General features: G+C 44.8%; 1 protein-coding gene and 1 long non-coding RNA gene across 3 annotated transcripts in view; one reads left to right on the forward strand and one right to left on the reverse strand.

Annotated features, from left to right (window-relative positions):
* Positions 1-4,157: 4,157 nt before the first annotated feature.
* LOC125171809 (uncharacterized) lies at positions 4,158-8,521 on the reverse strand. Its single transcript, XR_007154426.1, has 2 exons — positions 8,105-8,521; positions 4,158-7,650 (listed from the first exon to the last, which is right to left on the reverse strand). It is a non-coding gene; the product is annotated as an uncharacterized LOC125171809 (long non-coding RNA).
* A 1,538-nt stretch (positions 8,522-10,059) lies between these two features.
* Positions 10,060-26,595, forward strand: part of TMEM163 (transmembrane protein 163) — a 272,496-nt gene continuing 255,960 nt past the window's right edge. For both annotated transcript variants that reach the window (XM_047869772.1, XM_047869770.1), the window contains exons 1-2: positions 10,060-10,316; positions 15,859-15,978. In XM_047869772.1, coding sequence (XP_047725728.1) covers positions 10,115-10,316; positions 15,859-15,978 — 322 coding nt within the window. In that variant the 5' untranslated portion in view covers positions 10,060-10,114. The remainder of the gene's footprint in view (positions 10,317-15,858; positions 15,979-26,595) is intronic.

Here is a 26,595-nt window from a genome sequence, read left to right on the forward strand (position 1 = left end):
TAAGAGAAATATTTAAAACACCTTAAATGTTTGTCAGGGGAATGGTTACATAGATTATTATTTACCCATATGATGGAAGACTCTACAATTTTAAAAGCCAAGGTAGATTTATATGTAAATAAAGTTGCAGAATAGTGTGAATTACAGGATAACGTGATCTAATTTTAGTTAAAACTTGAATCTATCGATCTATCTATGTTTAGACAAAAAAAAAAAAAGTCTCAAAGAATATTCACTGTAGTGAATAAAATGGTGGCCTTCCCAGCATCCATTCCAACCATAGCCTATTGTGTAGTAGCTATTTACTCACTTTGGGTAGAAATGACTCCATGCCCAACTCCAGAGGTTGGCCCTGTTCAAGAAGTAAATAGGATAATTCCTGCCACACAGATCGATTCAGGAATGGGAACTGATTTAATCAATACATGGCATTCCCCAAGCCTCAATAGTTGGTTCATAAATCAGCACATGGCCATATTTGGTCCAATCAGAATGAAAACTAGGATGTTCACCCCATGGTTGTTGAGTTTCTCTCTCTCTTCTCTTTCCTTTCCCTCACTACTTCCCTCTGATGAAGCATGTGGCCCTGTTGGCAGTTATGTTTCAATCATGAAGGGAGATAGGCATAGGATGAAGCTGGTATCTTGGAAGGCAGAGCAAGGAGATAGAAACCGAGTCTTTGGTGACATATTTTTATGGCTGAAAACAAATCCTAAAGCCTCCCTACCTCTGGACTTTCAGAATAACTTTACATTTCAAAATGAAATGGTGGATATGGCATTATTTGTAGCAGCAAAACATTGCAAACAACCTAAATATTCATTCATTCAGAAAATGATTAAATAAATTATGAGTCAATATGTTATACTATTGTTCTATCCATTTTGAGTAGAATTATCTCTTTTTTTTAGTCTTTATTTTTCAGAGAGAGAGACAGAGTGCGAGCAGGGGAGGAAGAGAGATGGAGACACAGAATCCGAAACAGGCTCCAGGCTCCGAGCTATCAGCACAGAGCCTGACGCAGGGCTCGAACTCACAAACTATGAGATCACGACCTGAGCTGAAGTCGGCCGCTTAACCAACTGAGGCATCCAGGTGCCCCTAGAATTATCTCTTATTTGTTAAATAGTCTTCACTGATACATGCACCAAACCATTATAAGTGTTAAACCTTGGGAATGGGGTATTTGTACATGTATGTATTTGGCCAGAGGGTTAATGTGGGGAAATTCTTGCTAACTCTTTCTACATTTTTGCGCTTCTGTTTAGTTTCAAATTTTTACCATGAACATATTTTACTTTTTTTGGTATATAAAACATAAAAATGCATAAACTTTTCACAAAATAGTTTTGTATCAAAGCAATGTTGGGATTGTTTCAGTCTACCCTTGATGTGGGGGTTTAGTGATTGAATGGGACAGTAGGGGAACTTTTGGGTGACTGATAGTATTCTGTTTATTGAAGTGGTTCCATGTTCACTTTGTGAAAATTGAGCTTTAACCTTAAGATTTGTGTACTCTTCTACATGTATGTGAAACCTCAACAAAATATTTACATAAAATAGTGCAGGCTTTGGGAAGAGGAACCACCAAGTTTAAAACCATGTAATCTCAACAGCATCTGCCATTGAGAGCTAGATGGGAGGGGTTGTCAGCCGTCTTTAAGAGGGTGGTACAAATTATATATTTTTTTCCTGTCAGTTCTCCCATTTTAGCAATTTAAAAAGGTAGAACATGGATTTCTCTTTCTTTTCCTGTTGATGCAGGGGCATTGGAGGGAGATGAAATTTTTGGGAACTGCCTCATTGGCTGGCTGTGAAATCAGTCACAATCTGGTCAACTCAGTTATCTAAGGCATGATATGGCAGTAACTAAGAGTTTTTTTTTTTTTAAGTTTATTTATCTATTTTGAGAGAGACAGAGACAGCCCAAGTTGGGGAGAGCAGAGAGAGAGGGAGAGAGAAAGAGAATCCTAATCAGGCTCTGTGTTACCAACACAGAGCCCAACATGGAGCTTACGAAACTTCAAGATCATGCCTGAGCTGAAACCAAGAGTTGGACACTTGAACTGATGGAGTCATCCAGGTGCCCCAAGAGTTATTTCATGTATTCATTCAACACTCCCCATGCCTCTTTAACTCTCTGCATGCATGGTGATAAATGCCTGAAATACTAGGATAAATATACTGTGTTCTTGCCTTGAGAAATTTCCCATAAGGCAGAAAGAAGTTGATATATAAACACATTTAGAGAAATAAAGTGTTATTAGGATATAAATAGTAGGAGAGAAGCAGAGAGACCAATCAGAACCCCTTAGTAGATAGATATATCAGCAAAGACTTGTAAAGAACTCAACTCTTGAAAGACCAGAAGGTACTGGGGTGTACCTGCATTAGGCTGGGGTTGAGAGAGAGCCCACAAGATACTTCCAGGAAGAGGTAATAGCAAGGGCAGAAGCATAGAGGCATAAATGAATTATCCAGGAAAACTTGGGGAGCTAAAGAAAATTTGCCCATTTGGAGAGATAGGGGCTAGAAGGAAGGGGAGAGGTCAGTACAGTAGGAGAGAGAGGTGACAGGATATAGGTTCCCTACTAACCTGAAAGATTTAAGGCTTCACTCCTGAAGAATGAAGAGCAGCATGGCTAAAGTGATTTCTGGATGAAAGCACTGTCACTGGAGTGTGGAGGATGCTGGGGGAGCTGGACCAGAGGAAGACAGACTGGCCAGGAGATGACTGCCATAATACAGGCGAGAGTGCGTGGGTTCTGCCATAAAATAATAGCAACATAGTTGAGAGGTGGGATGATATAACAGGGGTGTTGAGAAGGTAGAATCAACAGAAGTTACTCACCCGCTGCTTGGAAGGGATGAGGAAGAGTGAAGAGGAAGTATTGCTAGGATTCTGCCCCAAAATGACAGGGTGGATGGTGCTGCAATTTGCTAGTACTGGGAGATCGAAGATGCACATGTTTGGTGGGGGAAAGATAATGAATTCTGCTTTTGGACACGTTGAATTAGGGGGGCTTACTCAGTTGGAGAATGTCAGGGACAGTTGGATTCATGGGTTCACGGTGCTGAAAAGGTCAGAAGGGTAGGAGGAGAATCAGGGGAGAGTAGATACCATAACTTTATTTTTCACATGAGCAAAGAAAATATAACAGTATTTTAAAGCTTATATAACTCCCTTTCCCCCTATCAGGTTCAGCTAACTTTATTCTTCTTAATGCTCTACTACTCTTCATATCTTTGACATTCCATTGAGCTGAGTGAGATGACTCATTAGCCCTGCACATGCAGTCTCCCCTAGCAACCTCTGACTGGGTTCTGTACAAACTGCTTTAGCCAGGGAAGACTTCACCCTCGCAATTTATGTGACTGTTCTGGATAGAATTTCTTATCAACACTTTTATTGTAAAATAAAACATGGACACTGAAAACCACACCAATCAAATGTGTGACTTAATAAATTATTATAGAGTAAATGCTGCCTGAGTCAAGAACTAGAAGCAGGCACCCAGAAGCCCTTTCTACATGCCCCAACCCAATCCCAATCCCCTTCTTCCCCCAGGAGTAACCATTTTGTGGATTTGTGCATTTATACAAAGTTTTAGCTAATGTTCTCACAGAATATTCATGCTCACCATTGGCCTTTCCTGGAATGCTCTCCCAGCCCTGCAAACCACTGTTAGCACTCACCCCCATGACACATTTCCAGTTACCCTTTTCTATGTGTTGAATGCCCACTGTGTATGTTGAGCATTGAGAAATTCAGAAGAGGAGTATTATCTTAGAACCTGCTCACTCTCTGTATTGTATATCATGAGTTACTTATATTTTATGTGATTTTTCCTTTTTGTTAATTTTGCCCCCACATTCCCCCCTTCTCAACAATATTGGAGTTTCTTTCAAAGTAGAAATGCTAGTGCATGCCACACCCTTGCCATCCAGAGGGTGGTCTGTGCACCAGCAACACTGGTGTCACCTGGGAGCTTGTTAGAAATGCAGAAAATCACGCCCTACCCCAGACCTACTTAGCTGAAATGTGCTTTTTACCAAGATCCCCAGGTGGTTCTTGTGCACATTCAAGTGGAGAAGCACTGTCTTTGAGCAGTGCTTTCTCACCCTTGGCTGCACAATGGAATCACCTTCCTGTGGGCTTTTGGGGGTGGGGTGGGGTGGGGTGGGGGAGTTCCTTCCAAAACCTTCCTGGCCATGGTGGCTGCCAACCAGAAAAAGCGGGCCATCACCGCCTTGGTGATATTCTCCATCGTGGTTCTGGCTGTCCTCACCATCACATGTGTGCTGACGCACTGCTACCAGGTCCGGAAACACTGTGAGTGGTGCTGGGCCCCATCTGCCAGCATGTGAAGCCCAGCGCCCCCCTGAAGGGAAGGATTGCTTGCTGCCACTCAGCGGTCTGAAGAGCCCAGAGGATTTGGGCCAGGCGGACTTTGGCAGTCGGGATCGTACAATGAGGGCTGGATGTGCCGGGGAAACCCGACAGCCTGATTCAACTGGGCAGGGGATTGGTTTGGGCAGCAGGATATTTAGAAGCATCCCAGTAAGGTGACCCACTGAGGGGGTTTCCCAGGACTCAGATTTTTCAGTGCTAAAACCAGGAATTATTCCCTACAAAGCAGGACAAATTGGTGATTGTAACATGCAGACTGAGTGGAGACACACTTGGAGAAAGCACATGGCTAAGGTGGGCGGGGTGCAGGACTGTACCATCCTGTTTAGAATGTGAGTCCCTTTAAGGCGGAACTAGCACTTAACAATTCTTTTGTATGTCTTAATATTACAATATTTTGCACACCAAGCCTCTTCATAATGCTTCCTACTGATACGGTGTTTCTCCAAATGTTCCATACTAATGCCCTCATTTATAATTTTTGTATGGGGAAGGGAGTTTATAGTTTAACAGTCACACCTACAGGCAAGCATACATACAGACACTTCTCACTTTCCAAGAAAACATCTTAGGGTCCTTCTATACAAATGCTGTTCTGGGTTGACTCTCACGCTCAGTTTAGATACTCTGTCATGGGACAGTTTACTGTAAGGCGCAGTAAGTAGCTCTAAATGTCATGTTCATTTCTCCAAGACTTCAAAAAGGTGAATAATATGTTTGTAGTTGCGTTTCCAAAGTCTACATGCAAACGAAATAAAAACAGTATACTTTAATCTAAAATATGATGTAGGGTAATCAGGTATAGAAGCCATCCTCTTGGTCATCTTTGGATTCTTCCATAGTGGCCTTGTAGCACAGTGGTTAGGGGCACTGTCCTTGGAGCTCCACTGCTGGGTCCGCTGGTAATGGTATGTAACCTGAGCTTCAGTTTCCTTATCTTCAACGAAGGGATGCTGATAATACGTGCTTTATAGGGTTGTGGTGACTAAGTGGACTCTTAGTGGAGCATTTTAGGACTCATGACCCTCAGCAGGTGGCTCCAGCAAGATTAACTGTGACTTCCGTGCCAGCTGAGGCCCTTCCTGCCTCATTTGTTTCCTTCAGCTTCTTGGCTTTTCTTCTCTGTGTGTATTTCTAGGATTAGGGATCTAAAGACATTTACTGAAATTACAAAAAAGAATAGATAAGAATAAAAAAGAAGCCATCACTTAACTTCTCATCTTTCAACAGTCAAGTTATATGTCTATAAGCTCTTACCCAAATGTGCCTTTCCCAAATGTCCTGGTGGAAGCCTGGTGATTTGAAAATTTGAGATTTCACAAAATTTGTAAAATTTCTTAAATCCTTAAAGATACTAAGAATACATTCTGGTAAAAGCCAGTGGAAGAGGCTTAATATTACAAATATTAGTTTAATTCTTGTCCTGTTCTATCTTTCTTGCCATTGTTGGTGAACATTTCTCTTTGGATGACCGTATTAGAGTTTCCAAGTACCTCATATACTTTGTTTTTCCATGGTCTCTCTTCTGTAATGGGCATTCATAGTTCAAGGTTAGGATGTCTACCTTCTAGACTCAAGCCTTCCGATCTCCCTCTATCCTCTTGCCACTTTACCTTTTTTTTTTTTTTAAAGTAGAATTTATTTTTTAGGACAGTTTTAGATTTGCAGAAAAATTGAGAGGATGGTACAGAGACTTCCTATACATGCTGCACCCAGCTTCCCCTATTGTTGACATCTTACATTAGTATGATAAATTTGCTACAACTAACGAACCATAATTGATATATCATTACTAACTAAAGCCCATGCTTTAGTTAGATACTCCTAGTTTTTACGTAATGTTTTTTCCTGTTCTGGGATCCTTTCCAGAATACCGTGTTACATTTAGTTGTGTCTTCTTAGGCTCCTCTTGGCTGTGATACTTAGGGCTCCCTTTTGAGAATGGTTATTTTGTATTATTCACTAGGTGGTCAAGAAATGGATTTCATAGCTAACACTTATACATCAATATAATGACATAATCATAATAAAGGAGGAGTAAAAATAAAGCCAAAAAAGTCTAATATGTATTTGCTTTTATAGATGCTTAGTCAGAATTGCCTCACAAGTCAAAGGGAAGTAGTGAGGTATTTGCACCTACTTATAATTTAAGACAAGACTCTGGAATATCATTGACACCTTTTTTGGCATTTTGAAATAAGAACTAAATAAAAATATTCATGTACACACATGGAATTACTGGGCCCGTGTGGCAGTTATACATTCGACTGGCACAGATGTATTGATTGCTGACTCAGAGGCCATGAGTGGAACTGGCTTCAGTGTCCTGCTTTTCCAAAACAGTGAGCAAAGTGCGATTTTCCCTGGACGTATACAGTTGCATTTACAGAAAATTCAGTGTGGTGCAAAATATTTTGTGTTTATATGTAAAACAGAGTTAGGATTCTAATGTAATTAGAAGCACATTTTAACTAACCCAAATGTCCAGCCTGACATATAAAAGCCATGTGGGACACTAATAATCTTCATTGTGCTGCAACATTCTGTGCAGGGCAGGACCCCAGTATCCCTGACCCTCCTCTACTAAATGCCACAGCCTAGCTCTGCCCCTCATTGGGGTAACAAATTAAAGCACCTGCAAGTTTCCAAAATATCCCCTAGGGGGCGGTACCACTGTGGGCTGTGGTTATAGAGTTTAAACAGGAGACTTGCCTTGATTTCTTCCTTTGTAAAGGATAGTAGTAGTTGAGTAACGGAGACAATGCACGTAAAACACTTAGCAAGGTGCCTGGCACGCGGTATGTCCTCCAAGAATGTAAGCTAATATTACCTCCCAATCAGTAGAGATTGGGGGAACACTGTGTCCTTGGCATCCAGGTAGATGTGGGTGGGTGAGTGGAAATGAGGATCAGACAAACACCACATTTCCTGCCTCACACTTGAAATACGCAGTGAATTATTAAACAGTTATAGTTCACAAAAAGGAGCACCCAGGGGGAGCTGGAGTCAGAGAAATCTTTCCGGAGGAGACAAGAATGGCTTAGTGAACTAGGGCAGCTGGAACTTGAAGGAAAATATATTTATTCCATGAATAATAAATAACTCCTAGATTCTTACTTCTCAAAGTGTGGTCTTCAGATCAGCAACTCAGCAGCACCTGGAGGTTTGCAAGGACTCTCAGCCTCCATCCCAAACCAACTGTTAGAATCTGCCTTTTAACACGAAGCCCAGGTATGCACCTGCACATTCACATTTCAGAGGTGCTGAAGTAGAGAATCAATTGAGGAACCAGAAGAAAGAACAATGCTACATGCTCCTTTGAGAGAACACAAACCTTGTGGGGGGAGGAGGGAGAGAGAGAGTGCGCGAGAGAGCGCGAGCGAGCGAGCGAGCAGGGGTGTGTGCATGCATGCAGGGGCAGAGCTACAGTCCACATTGTAGAGGGTGGTAAGGTAATGAGAATTACAATGTGGTCCCGGAACAATCTACACCAGGATATGTATGTGTGTATGTGTGTGTGATATGCAAACGAAGATTCCTAGCCAGACCCCAGAATCCATTAAGTCAGAATCTTGAGGAGCTGTACAGAATCAGCATTTAAACAAATAAATAACTTCCCAAGTGATTCTTAGAATGGGAAAGGAGCTTAAAAAATACCCAAGCTAAGATCCCAGACCAGACCAATTTCATCACCTATGATATCAGATTTCCAGCAGCAGCAGCAGAGCCCTGCGTATTTTTGTTCTTAAAGTCTCCTCTCCGTGATTCTACTGTTTGAGAGCCACTGACAAGAGGGATCAAGTGGGGATAACCTAGAGGGGAAAAAGTTTAGGTGAGCACGAACAACGAACGAGGTGGGGGAAGGTGTCTGCAGTATCTGAAGGCTTGTCTGTCTCCAGGACAGGACCAAGACTGGTGGGTATAAGTATTCATTTTTTTTTTTTTTAAATCCAAGCAGTGATTTTCCTTCTTTTCATTTTTTCTTACTTCCCTTGCTCCCTCTTTCCCTATCAAGAAAGGACATTTGAAATGACCTAGTCCAACCCTTTCAGTCTGTAAAGAAATTAGTGGTTAAAAAGGGAAAGTGAGTAGGGGCGCCTGGGTGCCTCAGTAGGTTAAGGCTCCGACTTTGGCTCAAGTCATGATCCAGCTGTTGGTGAGTTCGAGCCCAGGGTCTGGCCCTGTGCTGAGGGCTCAGAGCCTGGAGCCTGCTTCAGATTCTGTTTCCCTCTCTCTCTGCCCAACCCCCGCTAGCGCTTGGTCTCTCTCTTTCTCTCTCTCTCTCTCTCTCTCTCAAAAATAAATACACATTAAAAAAAGTTAAAAAAGGTAAAGTGAGTTGGCCAAGGTCAACTAAGATTTTCTCATTCCAACCCGACAACACAAAGTAAAACGAGACATTCTTCCCGTTTCTAGTGTCCACTGCACCACAAAGACATTTAAATTCCACTCTGATTTCGGTTGTAGGCAAAATGAAAATGAGAAAGGAAACTGGTTACTCTTCAAAAAAGCGTGCTTCTTCAAAAAAGTAGGCAGGCTTTAAGTGAGGAACTGACATTTTAAGGGACTCATTAAATTTGAAGTCTGATGTTCATCTACAGATGAAATCTAGACTCTGGAGTTTTGATGTTGATACCGTTCAATTCAAGCTTAATCTAATAAACGGCCGGTCCCCAACAGCTCCCCGCTCCCCGCCCCCTGCCCCCTGCACCTCCCGGAGCTCCAAGAGAGCTGGCGTGGGCCTTGGCGTGGGCAAGGTGGTTGCCTCGTTGGGCAGACTAGCCCGACCGCTCGAGGGTGCGGGCTCCGCGCGGTCGGCTGCTCCAGGACAGTCAGGGGAGGCTTCTTGCAGGAGGGAGGCTTCCGTCCGAGTCTTGAAGAAATGGCAAGATTTGGATACCGCGAGAGGAAATAGCGAGCTGGCAGGGGACTAGCCAGGACAAAGGCCCAGGGATAGTCGCAATGGGGGAGCCTTGGCATCGAAATATCTTCTAGAGCTCGAGTGGTTCCAAGGTTGCCCGGTTCCCTTAAGTAGCTGGAGAGAAAAATTGGGAGGGCAATCAAAGCTCCTTAGAGGAAAGCCAGAGCCGGGAGGGCTTGGCGGCAGGTGAATCTCGTTTTCCCGCGATGGGCGGTGATGATGGTAACCCAGGTGGAGACCCTGCACAGCCTCGGAAGCTAGTGCAGCTCAGGAGGAGAAAGGACGTCAAATTAGGGCGCTGCCCGCTCTCCTGCGCGAACGCGGCCGCCACCTTCCCGGACGGCTGGGGAACCGGGTCCGAGCGCGTCCCCTCCGGGCACCATCCCTCGGCGCGGGTGGGGCCGGTCTCCCGTCACACCCTCGTCAGCCCCCCTCCTCCCCCCCCTCCCAGCAGTTCCCGCGAGCCTCCGGGCGCCGGGCTCCGCAGGATCCCTCCCTCCCCACCGGCCTCCGGGCTCGGGCTCGGGCGCCGGGGCCTTGGGGCGGGTCCCTGCAGCCCGCACCTGCCCCCGTGGGCGGAGCGCGGCGGCGACGCGCTGCCCCAGCCTCTGCCACCCGCCGCGCTAGCCGCGCGGCTCTCCAACACCCCCGCCCCGCCTGCTGCCGGCGCACCTTCGCTCCTCGGCGCCCGTCCTCCCTCCGCGAGCGGTCGGTCCGTCCCTCTGCCGGTCCTGAGCCGCGGCGCCTCGCACTTCTGACTCGAGTCCCCGCCGCCTCGCGCCATGGAGCCGGCCGCGGGCAGCGAGCGCCGCAGCCCCCCGGGCCCCGCGGTCCCAGCGCCGCCCCGGGGCCACGAGCCCTCGGCCGCCGCCCCCGGCCCGGGCCCGCAGAACTACCCGGCGCGAGAGCCGCCCAAGCCCGACGAGGAGCGGCAGCTGCGGATCAGCGAGAGCGGCCAATTCAGCGACGGGCTGGAGGATCGAGGTGAGCGCACGCCGGCACGGCCCCTTTCTCCCGGCCGGCCGGCGAGGCGAGGCGCGGAGCGGAGCCGCTGCTCCGGGCGCGCCTCTCCCGACTCGCAGGTTGGCGGGGCGCGGTGCTCGGCGCCTCGGGGCGCTCGGGGGCGCGTGGCCGGGACTTCCCCGCGAGGGCGCGGAGCGCGGCAGCCCCACCTCCCGGGGCCGGCGCCGCCCGGGCAGCCGCTCCTTCCCCGGAGCCCCAGAACCGGGCAGCCTCCGGGCCGACCTCGCGCGGGCCCGTGCTCTCCTCTCGGCCAGCCCGCTGGAAAAGTTTGCGGGGGGCGTTTTTTTGCTTGTGGAGCCCCGTGCTCCCGGGGGACTGCGGGCCCGGCTCAGCTCGGAGGCTCCTGAGCTCGGTGCATCCTCCTTCCAAGCCCCCTTCGACCCCCGGCGGCTCCCCGGGAGAACTTCCGTCTGCGGGGTTAGCCTCGGGGAGCTGGTCCATAGAGCCTAGCTGGCTGTCCTGGCGAGGCAAGTCCGGCGGCCCCCGGCCCCCACTTAACAGGGGATCCAGTTTACCACGGGTCGCTGCCCCGGTGATGGGAGCAGAGGACCGGGGCACTTGTGCTTGGACCACCAACTTCCTCTGGATGGATGCCACTGAAACCTGGTGCTTTCTGGAGCGCACGTCCCCAGCCCCTCCTGAGACACTGGCCTGGAATCCCGAGAACGTCCCTTTCCTGGGAGGCCAACCCTAACTTCCCAACACACAGCCGATGCCCCCTTTGAGTTGCCCGCACGAAACCGGAGAGACTCCGTTGTTCATTCCCGTGCCTCTTCTCCTCCATCCCTCTTTCCCTCCCTGCTTCGTTTCCTTTCCGCCCGGAGGGAGCCGTTTTCTTGGCCACGTCTATATTCTCTGCTTCTTAATCCAAATTCAGCTCGGCCCCCTCAAAAAAGACTCAGTGGTTGGGCTAAAACCGGTTAGTGGCCGAAGCGGCATTCTTGCAGCCAGGCCCTTTTCAGGGGGAGCCGGCTCATCGCCACTCCACCCCCTTTTCTTGGAAGCCTTGTTTTGTTGGCTGTGGCGGATTTTTATATTTTCGTCTTAGCAGGTTTTCCGTCCTATTCTTAGTATCTCCTGTACATTTTTATTCCGGTTTAGTGTTCGGATGCACGATCTTTTTCCTCTTAGAAATTTTAAACTGTGGCATGTGAGATAGAATGACATGGAAACAGCAATCCCAGAGAACCGGCCGGGATTGCTCCGGGAGAGCTGGGGCTGTTCCAGTCATAACGTGTGTTGCGGTTCCTCTCCCCCCTGTTCCGACACAACTAGTTACTGTGACAGAGCCGAAGGTGGGTGACATCACCAGCACCCGACAAAACCCATCGGTTTTATTATGGGGCACGTTACTTACCTTTCCCTCTCTGCAACTAATATTGTAGGATTTAAACATTTTGTGTGGAAGAGCAACAGAAGAAGTCTGGGCTGAGCTTATTTTTGTAGCATTGCAGGTCATTTGTAAAAGCTGGCCTATTTCTCCCCACCCCACAAAACGGCAGGAGGAGAAAAAAGTGCCAGGGCGAGTTAATATTTAGCATTATTTTGTAGCTCGTGCTCAAGTGTAACAAGCCCTTGTGAATTAAATCTTAGGGTTCTTTTTCACTGGTCAAGTGAATTTCATTTTCCATTATATTATAGCATGAAAGCATTCACTGTTTATAAACTGTCACTGTGTGAAAGCACTGTATATCACACACAGCCTCTCTGTTAGGATGGACCCTGTCCTCCAAAGAACCCAGTGCCGTGTGGCATTGAAAGCTGAAAGTCAGTGTGACATTCTTTTGTTTGACCTATTGCTGACAGGAAAGAGTTAATGATGGATGAATCATTTTTATTAAATAGACCAGGTTACCTGGGGAGGTTTATTGTAATTTTTTGTGTTTGTGTTATTTCTTCTTAAGGGGCTGCATCTTTCCCATATCGATTTTTGTATCCCTTGGGAACAGTTCGATTGCAGCTACCTTTTCCCTAATGGTGAGAGGGTTCGGGGAGGAGGAAGCCGAAGCACTCGCCTGCTGTGCATCTCTCCATCATGCCTGGCTTGCTTTTTTCTAGGCCTAAATATCTATAGGGTGTGTGTGTGGGGGGAGGGGGTGGGTACCCTGGACATGTTACCTGTATTTGTCCTTGTCCTAACTTCCTTTGGAGCTATTAGACCTGTTTGCAGACTGTGTCTAACTCCCATCAAAAGCTTGCTTTGTTAGCCAGTATTTTAGGACTTCAGAGGTATTTTCCCCTTAGAAGTGATGTGGGCTGCTTCCCAGAAACCCAGCTAGCTGATAGTGCAGTGCCATTTGGTTGAGCCTTGCAGTCAGGGAGCAAGAGTTCTGTGGTCTAAGACTTTTGGGGTTAGACACCCCACAAATAGGCTAAGTTTATCTTGGGATTTCCACCCCCATTCTTTTAATATCCACTCTTCTTAACACAAGTATTTTCCCTTCATTTGGCTCCAAATCCTAAGTAGGCTTAGAGTGTTACATGCTTCTGCATTTCTTACTACCTTTCTATATAATAAAAATTCCCCATTTTTCCAGAAAATCCAAGTGTGACTATTATGAGAAAGCAATTGGGACTAATTCATACTAGCATGGAAATGACTAATGGCTTCAACCTAACCACATATATTTGCATTTCCCTCTCAAATCCTAAGTTATCAGTCTTTCATTCATGCAATGCTTAAGCTTACTAACGTCAGGCCCAGATTACAAATATATGGAATCTGAGTGAGATTGGAAATCTGCATGTGGAGGCCAACTATGTTTAGCAAGGGACACAGCCCTACATGCAATAAGCGGCCTGCCTTAGCTTCTCTAGGCTGGGCTGCCTTTTACTTGTGAAGCACAGCATCCTGAAAACTTTAGGAATCCTCCTCACTGCTTGTGAGTTCGCGTGCAGCCAGTGTGGGGGCAGAGGTAGAGGCACCTGTAAGTAGACAGATCATCAATGGGTCTTCCTAGGTCATCATACTCCCCTTGGAGGAGGAGAAGTTTTTCCATTCTACGGGGAAAACCAGTAGGAGGAGATGATAAACAAAGGTTGGAAATGGGGAAGTACCTGCCTTCTTGGACAGTCTTAGCATTACAATTATTCCAATTTTTATTTTTTTATTAAAATGTTTTTTAATGTTAATTTTTTTATTTTTGAGAGACAGAGTACGAGTATGTGTGTGTGGGGGGAACAGAGAGAGAGAGAGACAGACAGACAGACAGACAGACACAAAATCTGAAGCAGGCTCCAGGCGCTGAGCTCTCAGCACAGAGCCCGATATGGGGCTCAGACCCACGGGCTGCAGGCTCATGACCTGAGCTGAAGTCAGTTGCTTAACCAACTGAGCCACCCAGGCACCCCTAATTTTTAAAATGGAAAATCTCTCGTGGGGGACACACACAGGATCAGATCTGGGGAAGGATCTCCAGTCCTGCTGCTTTGAGGACTCAGGTGCCCTCTTAGGGCAGTGCAGCCCACGTGCGCCGACCCCCGAGACTCCTTCAGCAGAGTGCTGACTCCTTCAGCAGAGTGCTGGTTTGCTGTGGGGTGAAATATGTGGCAGGTGTGTGTGGTCAGGACCAGTCCTATTGTTGCAAACAGCTGGCTTTGGAAGGAAAAATAAATGTTATACAGCAGAATGGAAAACCCAGATCGTTGTCCTTTATCTTAGAAAATTAAATCCTCTAAAAGGAACCTTGTTTTTACCCCCAGTGGATAAGCCTCTTAAGATTGTTGGTGTCAGAATACGTAGCAAATGAACTGCTTATTTGAGTCAGTACGTGAGTGTTACAGCTTCACTTCTCCTCAAAATCAATTGTCCAGAAAGAAAGGAAAATTTTTATGTCCTTCTGGAAAAGGAAAATAAATGATTGGGAGGCTGTAGGACTCGCTTGATCTAGGTTGACTAGAACAGGAGACTGGGGTGATTGTCGTAGAAAATTAGAATAAGGTGTTGTATGGTAGCTAGGGGAAAAGTAGACAAAGGGAGAAAAATAGACGAGGGATTTTAATTTGAAATCATTTGTACCTAAGGCAGAATTTGAGAAGAGAGGTTTTTTCTTTTTTCATTCAGGTACATGTATTAAAGAAGGTTTGGGGAGATTTTTACAGTGAGGTAATAGAGATGTGTTTATATCTACCTTTTGCAACCTCTTCTCCCTTTTGCTTTGATGTAAATCTACAGGTTTTGATTATTTAAAAATCTCTGGGCTGTAGGCTGGGTTCATTGGGCGGTCTCCTTGACATTTCCTCTTGCTTTGTTTAAGGACTTGTTCAAAGTGCTTGAGTCTGGGTAGTAAATGGAATTGAGAAGTTTTAACAGGGTCTTTGTTGTAATTTTTGAAGAGGGTGCAGTATTCAGCAGCCAGAGGCTGTGTGGTGCCCCACTGGTCAAATGGGATGATGTCTTTTACGTGGTGTGCCAGGTGTGATCTGTTGCATGCCATGAGACACTGTACAAATGGGTGCCTAAGCTTTGACCACCTATTTCTTCATTGTTTGGAGCTGGTAGGATGAAGCTTCACCTCTGAAAGGTGTATTGTGGGCTATTCAGCCAGAGATGTTGTTCTAAGCTCCTATTGATACAGAATGCGTCACTGAATTTGGTTCTTCATGCAACTAAGAGATGCCATATACAATCTATTTCCAAAGAAGAAGAAAAAGTATAAATCAGGATCATGCTCAAGATGTTTTAGTCCTCAACCCAAGGCAAATGAAGCTTGAGCCTTGCCTCTTAAGACATCATGAAGTTCTGTTGGTGTCAAGGACCCTCAACATTGAAAGCATCGGAGACAAAATCAAATCTTTCTTAAACATGGCCTGCCCAGAAAGTGACCTCCAGTTTTAGCTTTCTTTAATAATCTGAGAGTTGTTTAACATAGCTTTGGTACAAAGCGATGCATACTATAGAGCAGAAAGAGAAGGGAAGAAAACGTGGCCTATAATGTAGGCCTGATGACCGTTGTTGGTTGTGATCAAAGAGAAATCCTCCTCCTCTTCCCATTAATTGTTGAAGGGAGCAATGAAGGTATTTGGGGTTCGTGACTCTTTGGGAAAAGTTTCTTTGACCGAGTTGGGGCGGTGCTGGTGGATCAATGCAAATCAATGCCTACAGCTGAGGAGCCTGAATGCCCAGTTGAATGTGGACTAATTGTGCTGTTTTCTTAACTGAAGGGCCTTGTTAGGGCAACACTTACATAGCTGAGTTAATATGAGGGCAGGGGATGACCGATAGGGTGAGTGGGTCTGTGGGCTCCTTCTAAAGTGTACAAGTGCTGTCACACTGCAAGAATCCATGTCCCGTATTGCTAGAGCCTATGATTTTTCAAGAGATGCCAGAGAGCCTGATTTCCATGTGAACTCTCCTAATTGTTAAAACACAGCGTGGGCCAAACAAAACACATCTTGGCCCACAGGCTGTCAGTTTGCAATCCTTGGATAAGAAAGTGTAGCTCTGGCTGTGGGTTTCTTAATAAGGAAATGTCTAACTTCCTTTTCTCCTTGTTTTTGTCAGGCTTACTAGAAAGCAGCACTCGACTCAAACCTCACGAAGCCCAGAACTACCGAAAGAAGGCGTTGTGGGTCTCCTGGTTCTCCATTATTGTCACCCTGGCCCTGGCGGTGGCTGCCTTTAGTAAGTAGCCCAAGTCCTGCTGATCGATCCGTGCTGCTGTTGTGTGTTTTATTCTCTGACTCCTGTGGGATGTGCTTTTGCTTTTAGTTGACTATTATTGACGAGTAAATTTTTGTAGATGGTAAGAGAGGGTACTTATAAATTAGTAAAATGGCTTCTCTGCAGAGGGAAGAGGTGGTTAAGAAGAAATGGAGAGGGACACTGGGAGCCTTGGCTCTCATCAGTATGCCTCTTTGTGGCAGTGAATTCTGGCTGCCAGCTTGAATAGGGAAAATACTCTCTTGGTGGATGCCTTCAGCTTGGGCTGACATGTGACAAATCTAGATCCTTGAGATTTGTATTTTGAGCCTAATGCAACCAGATGAGTACAATATTACAGTACATCCTCTCTCTGCCCCTTATATCTGTGTAAGGTTTGGATGAAAATCATGTGCACATTTTAATGAAAGAGAAATGGGAGGTCCTTTGTCAAGTTTTCACTGGCAATGCAAACAAAAACATTTATTACAATCAAGAAAAACTAAGATAATTGAACACTTTCTGCTTATGGATAATCTACTTTCTGTCTGTGGATAATCCTGTTTGGGTGTTAGAAAGCCCTCTGACGTGCATTTTCTCAGCTAACATTTGCAGCCTGAAGAAATGTGCATGTGCTATTAATTCTTATTAATTGTGCAGTGGTTTATAAGCTTAAGCAATGACATTAAGCTTCATCTCAACCTTGGTAGAAACCACCATGTTTTTTAATGCTGGGGTGAGAGGAATGTACTTTGTGCATTTTGTGATTAATTCATTACCTTAACAGGAAGATCTATATTCTTAGTGATAAGTGTCATGCAAGATGTCTCATGTGACATTCCTCAGTGGGAGAAGAAAGGGCTGTGTCTGCTGGAAGGGCTGTGTCTGCTCTGTGTGTGTTTAAAATTCTATTCTGCACAGATTGGCTGCTGGAAGTTGGTGTTGGCTCCCAGGAGGCAATATTAGAATTTGACCAAATGCTCCCTGCAAAACTAGGCATATATTACTTGACGCAATTTATATTGGAAACACTGTACCTTATCTTGGCTCTAGAAAAAGCCAAACATTTAGAAGCAGAGGGTAATGCATTTCAGAGTATAAACATTTACAGTGAGCCAGAAATCTAATCAAGAGAAATTCTGATTCCTGAAAATAGCTCTTCCTTCCTTCCTCTTGCCTCCTTTTTTTTTTTTTTTTTTTTTTTTTTTTTTTTTTAAATGCTAAAGCAAGAATAACAAGTCCCTTTGAGGTCCCTGGAGGGTAATTTGGTTGTGGTGGCTGGTGGTGGGTTCTGGATCCACACCATCATTTACATATGTAAAGAAAGAGATGGTAGGAGGGGTGGTGATTTCCCAATAGAATAATAGTTATTCAGACTTGTCCATGTGCCTAATAGAGCTGTTTTGATTTTATCATATGGGTGTTTGAATGGGGACGTGACTGTGAAGAAATACTGAACAAGCCTTTCCTTTGGGAGAATAATACTACATTTGATGTCCTTAATCTCATAACCAGGAAAAACTATGAGGAAATTCTGGTTTCATATGTCATGCCTGATCAGTTGGGTTATCTTGAAAATTTTGTTCCATTTCCTTGAATAGGAAGAGACTGTTGCATAATGCATATGGAATTAGAATGTTGCTTTTGAAAAGGGTTTTCTTTTTCTTCTAAAACGATTTTAACTCTTTAGCAAGTATTTCATTTAAATCCTCTAAATTCTTGCCTATAAAATGTTGGCATTGGCCTATCATATCATGATCTGTGTTAATTTCTGTAATACATTCAGTTTATTCCCAAGTTGGTTTCAAGTTAAATGAAAAAATGTAGGAGTTCTATTTTTCCCCACTTTAACTATGAAGAGTAGCTTTATTGTGTGTGTGTGCGTGTGCACGCACGCGTGCGTTTATATTTCATATTTTTATTTATTTATTTATCTTTCTTAACATTTATATATTATTAAGAGAAAGATACAGACAAAGCATGAGCATGGGAGGGGCAGAGAGAGGAGGAGACACAGAATCTGAAGCAGGCTCCAGGCTCTGAGCTGTCAGCACAGATCCGGACGCAGGGCTCGAACCCACAAACCGCGAGATCATGACCTGAGCCGAAGTCGGACACCCAACCAACCAGGAGCCCCTATAGTTCATATTTTAAAGCTTTGTGCTCCTCTCTGGTTGTATTGTTTAGGGTTGTTCCTTTTACCCTTTAGGTTCCTAAATGTATTTGTAATATTAAATATTTAAAACACTTTTTAAAGCAACATTTACATGTTGGTAGACTTAAAAAAATTTTTTTAATGTTTTTCTTTTTTTTTTTTTTTTTTTGAGAGTACACAAGAGAGAGTGCATTCACGTGAGCAGGAGAGGGGTAGAAAGAGGGAGACACAGAATCCAAAGCAGGATTATTTATTTATTTTGAGAGCACACAAGCAGGTGAAGGGCTGAGAAGGAGAGACAGAGAAGCCCAAACGGGCTCTGCACTGTTAGCCGGGAGACTGTTGCAGGGCTTGAACTCTCAAACCGTGAGATCCTGACCTGAGTCGAAGTCAGACACCCAACTGACTGAGCCCTCCAGGTGCCCCATTATATTAAAAAAAAAAATTGTCACAAGAACGCTGATCCCCTCCCCACTCTTATTTTCCAGGGAGGCGGTTGACAGAGATGTGGGATGAAATGGGGTAGGTTAGCTTGGTGAACTCCTGCGTTATCCAACGAAATGGTTAGGTTGGACCAGTTAGTCTTTATTTTTATTTATTTATTTATTATTTTTTTAATGTTTATTTATTTTTGAGAGTGAGACAGAGTGCAAGCTGGGGAGGAGCAGAGAGAGAGGGAGACACATAATCCCAAGCAGGCTCCAGGCTCTGAACTGTAGGCACAGAGCCCGATATGGGGCTCGAACTCCCTCACTATGAGATCATGACCTGAGTTGAAGTCAGATGTTTAACCAACTGAGCCACCCAGGTGCCCCTATTGAACAGTTAGGCTTTTTAAAGAGAATTGCTGTTGAATAACTACCTGTGATGCTTTGAGATGGCAGAGAAGTCTCTGCATGTGTGGGTGTGTGGGTGTGTGGGTGTGTGGGTGTGTGGGTGTGTGGGTGTGTGTTGACAGGGGCTGATAATCATGGCAATGAGAAGAAGGCTAGTAATCATTATGTCTTGCCACTCTGGGAGAAGGAGGAGCATCCATTCTTGTATGGAATCAGTACGCAAGATTGTTGAATGAATGACCTGAGAGAGATTTAAAAAAAAAAACACAACACTTTTCTTTCTTTCTTTTTTTTAATTAAAAAAATTTTTTTAAATTTATTTTTGAGAGACAGAGACAAAGCATGAGCCGGGGAGGCAGAGAGAGAGGGAGACACAGAATCCGAAGCAGGCCCCAGGCTCCGAGCTGTCAGCACAGAGCCCGACGCAGGGTCCGAAGCCACGAAACATGAGATCATGACCTGAGCCGAAGTCGGACGCCCAACTGAGTGGGCCACCCAGGCGCCCCATTTTCTTTTTGTTTTTAAAATCAGGTGGAAGGAAAATATTTATTAGAAAAAGACAAATGTGATCTAAAGGTTTATTTAAATACCAGGTTGAGATCTCATTTATTTTACAAACTGTTGATACATTTTTGGGACAGTCCGTTCCTCATCACGGCCATTCTCTTGCTAAGGGCAGTGTCTTGGAGTGGCATCTACCATAGTCACTTGGAATTCCCATCTTGATCTCCTTACCTGCCATTTTCTATTTTATCTTGGGTGCTGATTTTTGCTAAGCATCTTCTAAAGAAATGCTCTTGTCTTTTTTGTGTTTGGAAGTGATGATGGATTGTGTAAGTTTTAGGGATGGTTCTTTTCTCAGTCTATTGGAAAGGTTCATATCTTTTACATAGGATGTACATTGCAAATAAAGACCCTTCACCTCCTGTTAAGCTTCCAGGTACTCAGGTATGCTGGTATGCTGTGTTTTCTCAGGTTAGTAATTCCTAAAAGACTAGCTTTGGTCAGTATTACCAAGTTATATCTGTGATAAATCAGTTGTGTACGTAACTATGGTTGACATTCTCATGTCTGATATAGCTTGAAAAATTAAGTGAGCTTTCAAAGTTTGTGACTTGGAAGTGTCTTGAAAAGAATGTGTGCTTTGAAAGGGATATGGATCATTTGTGATAATACTTCGTAATAAAGAGATTTTGGACCCGTTAAAAATGCCGATATAAGACCAGATGGTAATACATCTTGAATATTGCAGAAAGAGCCCTAGTTTGGTTTTAAAATTGGTTCTGTTTATAATCGGTAGGCAGCACGGAAAATGCCAGTCGTGTTAGGGACAAACTGAAAAAAGTCTATTTTAATAGTAAGGCTAGAAAGAGAACAGAAGTTGTGTTTCAAAACTCAGGGTTTTGACATCATTGATGTCTTTGTCGGAATGATTTAGGAAAATGCATTCTGACTCTTTTTTGAGGTTTGAATGAGTGCAAGTTAATTTCGAGTCACTCAATACACGTTCTGTGGGGAATGAAGATATATTTGAAACATTCTCAGGGGAAAAACTTTCCTAAGATACCTAGCTCCATTAAATAAAAAAGTACTCCAAACTAAGATCCCAGAAAAAGCTCACTCAAAAATTTAGTGAATCAATAGATTTAAGAATTAGAAAAAAATTTTTGAAAGGGATGGTTTTCTTTTTATATGTGGGGATTTAGAAAAGAATGTATCTGATTTTAGTGTGAACTCTTGTCCCTTAAAAATGATTGGATAAATGGACTTAATTCTCTTTATTTGTAAATTGTGAGGCCTCGAGTGGATTACACATGTCTTCTATAAACCCAGCAAAGTAGGTCTGAGAACTTTCTTAGGTAATCTCAATCTCTCATTTGACATATTGTGAGATGGGGAAGGCATGACACCCTCCAGTGGTTTCTGAGAGTAACATCTGAATAGTGACAGTGGCCTGCAAGGTCAGGCCTGACCTGGCCTTTGCCCCCCTTTCTCAGACACCCCAACCTTTCCTTAGGACTGGAGAGCATGTCTTTGAGGCAAGTTCATCTTCCCACCGATCTCGACGTGGTTGACCCCTCAAAGAAGCCTCACCAGGCACACAGACTGGACCCATCCCCCACAGGCAATGTGATCCATCACACTATGTATTTTCCTCATTGCAGTTTTTCTCATTGTGCCCCACCTCCGTTAGATAATGTCATATGTGAGGCCCAAGTCTTTTGTGCCACGTCCTGTAAACACGCACTTCACATTCTGCTTGAAGAATGATCTTTTGTGTAGCTTGTTGATCTTTTTATTGATAAAAACAGTATATGCACATGATAAAAGTTCCTGAGACCAAAGACACAGAGTGCAAATCTCTGTCCCATCCTAAATTCTTTCTTCCCCAGATCCTGCTGCTTGTGGATGAGCTTTGTTGCCAGTGCCTCGTATCTTCTTCAAGATATTTGTGTGCGCTTATAAGCCCAGAGACACCCGGCTTGTGGTTGCTACTTACGTTAGATAGGATGTCTTATCCCTGCTGGTCTTTGAGTTAGCACGGGCCTCTTCACAGGCTGCTGTTTTCACAGTTTAGTGTGAAGTGGATTTGATGTGGAGAACCTTCAGGAACAACTTCCCAACCACCGTCTGGCTGCCACTTCTGAGGCGGGTGACGTGGTGAGAGGGATGTGGGCAGGAAGCTTGTGAGCCACATCCTGGGGGTGTTCAGTGGGATAACTTGCTCCTGTCAGTGTGCTGGGTGAATGATAACTACGGGTGCTTCTGAGAGGTGGAAGCCAGGAGGGGAGAACAGGGCGAAGTGCGGAAATGTGGTGGGGAACCTCATCCTGACAAAGCTCCCTGCCCCCAGGTTCCTCCCTCATACCCTCAGGGCCATATTGTCAAGGATTCTCTTAGGGCACTAGCTCACTGAGGGCACATGGAATATGGAGTGGCATTTTAGTCAGATCCCTTTGCCTTGCTTTCCATGAGGCCCCCGGTTGTCTTGACCCTCCCTCCTGGCTGGACTCCTCTTCTCGTCTCCCATCTTCCTGCCACTCCAGCCCACAAATATTCTTGTAGTACCCCAAACCTTGTGTCCTGCCCTTGGCCCCAACACCATGCACCCCTCAGATGCTCTTTGTTCTTGACCCTACCCTTTGTTTCCTAGTTAAATTTTAAATTGTGATGAAAGATCACCTCTTCCAGGAAGCCTTCCCTTGCCCTCCATGCTGATTTAAATTATCTTTGGTTCCTGTAGCCCATTGGACACCTGTCAGTCAGAAACTTGACATAATACTTGAATCATTGAATTACTGCTCTTTGCACACTCCTCAAAGGTAGGGGCCCTGTCTTCTCCAGTCTGTATTCTTAGCCCCTGATACAGTTCGTACTCAGATATCTGGTGACCTGCACTAATTTTTGATCTCTCCCTGCTGAGGCCTCCATGGCTGCAGCAGGTTCAGGATGTATGTTTGCAGGTAAAGATCCCAGAAAAAGGAATAGTGACTTTTTCAAGTGAATGAAAATAGGGGGAAACTGCAACTTCGTAAATAGTTGGGATGCCAGAGCCCCTTGTCTCCCCCTCCTCCTCCGCCCACCCTCCGCTTCTTCTTGGATAGAACGGTCCAGGGTTCTATGGAAAGGGCCTCCTTTGCTGCTGTTCGGAGAGTACATCTTCCCCAGATGACGTACTCGTAGCTGCTGTTTCTACCTGCATGTTCTGCCCCCCTTTCTCTCTGTGTGCTGCATACAGCATTTAATTAAAAATGTGTCCAGAGTCATCAGCACAGGGGTGTCCTCGTCACACAGCCATGGCAGTGGCTCGGGAGCTGGATGGTGAGCCCCAGCTGGACTCCTCTCAATAGGCCCAGCAGGTCCTTGCCTCTCCTTGCTTGAGCTCTGGGCACAAATTTTCCCTGTGGGAAATTTGTGAGGGCTTTCCCTACTGCCTCTCAGTCACTTTTGAGTCAGCTTGGTTGGCCAGTTGGAGAGGAAGGGGTTTTTTGGGTCTGCTTGTATTCCAGGGCTGTGATTTCATCCTCTGGGAGTTGTCTCTTGAAGGTGAACTTTGGTGTAGCTGCTCCTGGACAAGAGGTTATTTTCTGGTACTCTGTTCCCAGGGGTCAAAGTGTAGGCATAGTGAGATTTGGAAATGATTGATGAAGCCAGAGGGAGGCAGAGAACCTCTGTCCCCAGGAAAGGAACCTGTTCCTCACTTGCCACCATCTTCCATACCCAACTGCCCATCCTTCTTCCCAGCTAGTGAATGTGTTCATCCAATCCTTACTGAGTGCCTGTTGGCAAAGCACAGTCTGCTGTGCCAGGTGACACAGAGGACGTTGGGAAGTGGGACAGTCCTTCAGGCCCCTGGAAGAGCTCAGGTATCCTGGGAAGATGAGTTCTCTAGTTGTCAGGGCAAATGATAGGGCAGTGGGGTAGGATAGATAAACTGGAACCTGCTCACCCTCCTCTGTTAGACACATAGAATACTCAAGAAAAGACATCACTGATCTGTTAGAGGCAAGACAGTCTCCAGCCCCCAGGAGCCCTCTGCTGCCCAAAAAGGATGAGTTGAAAATCAGAGCTATTGATACAGAATATGGGATATTCCCTGGGGTGAGAATTCGTGAAGATTGCAGGGCTCAGTAGGAGGGGCTTGGGTTGTGATGTCCATACAGGGCTGGAACGTAGTGGCAGAAGGTTTTTGGGGATGCTTTAACAAAGCATTACACACAAAGAGGCTTATACAACAGGCATTTATTTTCTTTCAGTGCTGGAGGCTGGAGTCCACGATCAGGGTGTCGGCACTGTTGGTTTCTCCTAGGGCTTCTCCCTTTGGCTTGTAGAGGGTGGTCTCCCCACTGTGTCTTCACCTGATCTTCCCTTTGTGTGTATCTATGTCCTAATTTCCTGTTCATAAAAGGACACTGTTGGATTAGGGCTCACCCTGGTGACCTCATTTTAACTTCATTCACTCTTTAATGACCCCATATCTAAACACAGTCACATTCTGAGGTATTGGGGGTTAGGTCTTCAACATATGAAATTGGTGGGGGGTTGGGGGGAGCCACAATTCAGTCCATAACAATGGCCTTGGCCAGCACCAGGCAAGTGGAAGAAACTAAGTTCTCAGAATAAAGTAAGTACACTAGAGGACTTGACCTTCAGTAAAAGGGTGGACCACAATAAACCTATCCACCACCAAGACAATGAGGAAGGTTGTCTGTCACAGCATAGCTCTGTGTGGAGTGAGGGTAGGGGAGCCTTCCCCTAGAATTTATAACCATGAGACTGACTTCATCTATATTTGTGTTTGGAGTTTTCATAGATCAATATACTAGGAAATAGACTCTGAGACTCAGATTTACTGCAGGAAGTGCATTAAATTGCCAGTGCTGGAGGGGTGGGGGGCTGGAGGAGGTTGTCAGGAATAATACATGAAAGGGAGCAAGGGCAGCAGGATTGGGCAGAGTGAGAATTTGAACTTCAGTGCTGTTGCCTTGTAGTTTTTCCCCAGAGGGACTTAGGAGCTGGGATGGCCCTGCAGTTGTCCAACTGAGCAAGAAGGCCAGACCATTGTGGAGGGGCTGCCCCAGGGAGAGGTATAACCTTGGGAGAAGTGTAACACCGGGAGAGGCAGTTTCTTTCTGTAGAGAGTATAGGGCAGTTCAGGAGAAGGATGTAGCTATGGGCCATCAGCAGCCCTCACCTCTGGCAACCAGGAGAACTGAGTGCCCAGATCTTGAGGGAGGATCCGAGAAATACACCATGGCGTCCACTATAAGAGTTTATACTACCCACTTAGCCTAAGAACTCTCAAGCTGAGGCACAACATGGATGTGGTCTGAGGTTGGAAATGCTCTGGAGTGTCTGAAAGAAGCATATGGAGAGCCTCAACTAAGGCCCAGCAGTGTCTCATGGATGAAGCTTTACCAAAGATGAACTCGCAATCTAACATTGATCAGCTCCTGGGGAAAAGGTCCATAGGACTGAGAAACATTCAAGTAGCATGATTAGAACTTAAATTCGAGATAAGAAAATTACTGACAAATTCTCTCTCCCCTGTCTTCCTCTCGCCAACCATTTTACTTCTTCTAATGGATTCTTTTATTTACGTATACAGTTGATCCTTGAACAGCATGGGTTTGAACTGCATGGGTCCACTTTTATGCAGATTTTTAGAGATAAATACAGTACTGTAAATGCATTTTCTCTTCTTTATGAGTTTTTAAATAACATTTTTTTCTCTAGCTTATTTTATTAGAAGATGACAATATAAAATACATATAACATACAAAATATGTGTTTTTGTTAGTGGTAAAGCTTCTGGTCCACAGTAGGCTATTAGTAGTTAAATTTGGGGGAAATCAAAAGTTATATCTGGATTTTTGACTATACGGTGGGTCAGTGCCCCAACCGCTGAGTTGTCCCAGGGTCAACTGTATATGTATAAATAACAGGCTTTGTGATTGTGTGTGTGTCTTTAGCCATTATTTGTTGACTTCTCACCATGAAAGATAATTTACTCCTATACCCTCTTCCTGGCCCCATACAAACATGCTGACTTCTGAGTTTTTATCCTTGCATAATAGCCATACTTGGCATTATTATGACTATATAAATCCTGCTCACAGAGCCATATGGTGAAGAACGATTACTTCTTGCCTGCCCTATTTTTTATTCTCTCTGATTTTAATATCTGTTTTGTTTATTCCTGTGTTTGCTTTTCTCTGAATCTGTTTCTTATTGAAGTTGAACTCAGCATTTCTCTTCCAACCTCAACTTCCTTGTGGTATTTTCAGATGCATAGATAATTCTATCAGCCTCTTCTTGAAGAAATCCCTCAGAGCCGATTGACATTCTCGGATTCGTTCTGGTTGCCCTTTTGACTTGATGCATAGCTGTGCCCTGGGATCACCTGCGATTCACCACCTCTTGGGGTATTCCCTTTATTTCTCTCCTCTGTTGAATATCCTGTCTCCTGGATGCCATGTTTTTCTCTTCCCTGGTTGGTATAAACCCATTTGGAGGAAACGCAACTTCTCCTAGCTCCCTGGGAAAGTGGCATGCAGGGGGCGAAGCTTTCAAGCCTGAAATGTTGTTAATATATCTTGACACTTGATTGATGGCTAAATAGAAACTTCTCAGTAGGAAACAGTGTTCCTTAAGAGTTTCGAAGATTTTGCTCCATTCTATTCTTCTTCTTGGTGTTGGTATTAAAGTCCTAAACTATCAAAAATCCTAATCCTTTGCATGAGACTCACTGTGGTGGGGTCTTTTTCAACCAGGTATCCCCTACTTTTGTTTTCTATTTGCTTTACTTCTGGGAAATTGACTCAACTTTATGTTCCTACCTTTCTATTGAACTTGTCATTGCTACTGTCAAGTTTTGCTTTAAATTGTCTGAGTGTTCCTTTTAAAAGTCATCCAACTATTATTTTATTGATCTTTCTAATAGATCTTATCTTTTTGAGAAACTATTAGTGATAGTTAAAAAAAAAAACATCTTTTTTGTTTCTTGTCTTCTCCCAAGATTCCTGCCCCCCCCCCCCCTTCTGCCTTGGGTTCATCATTCATGTTAGGGGAGGGATCCTGTGAGAGGTGATCTTTGATACTTTGCTC

Source organism: Prionailurus viverrinus, chromosome C1 (genome assembly GCF_022837055.1).
Source record: "Prionailurus viverrinus isolate Anna chromosome C1, UM_Priviv_1.0, whole genome shotgun sequence".
NCBI lineage: Eukaryota > Metazoa > Chordata > Mammalia > Carnivora > Felidae > Prionailurus > Prionailurus viverrinus.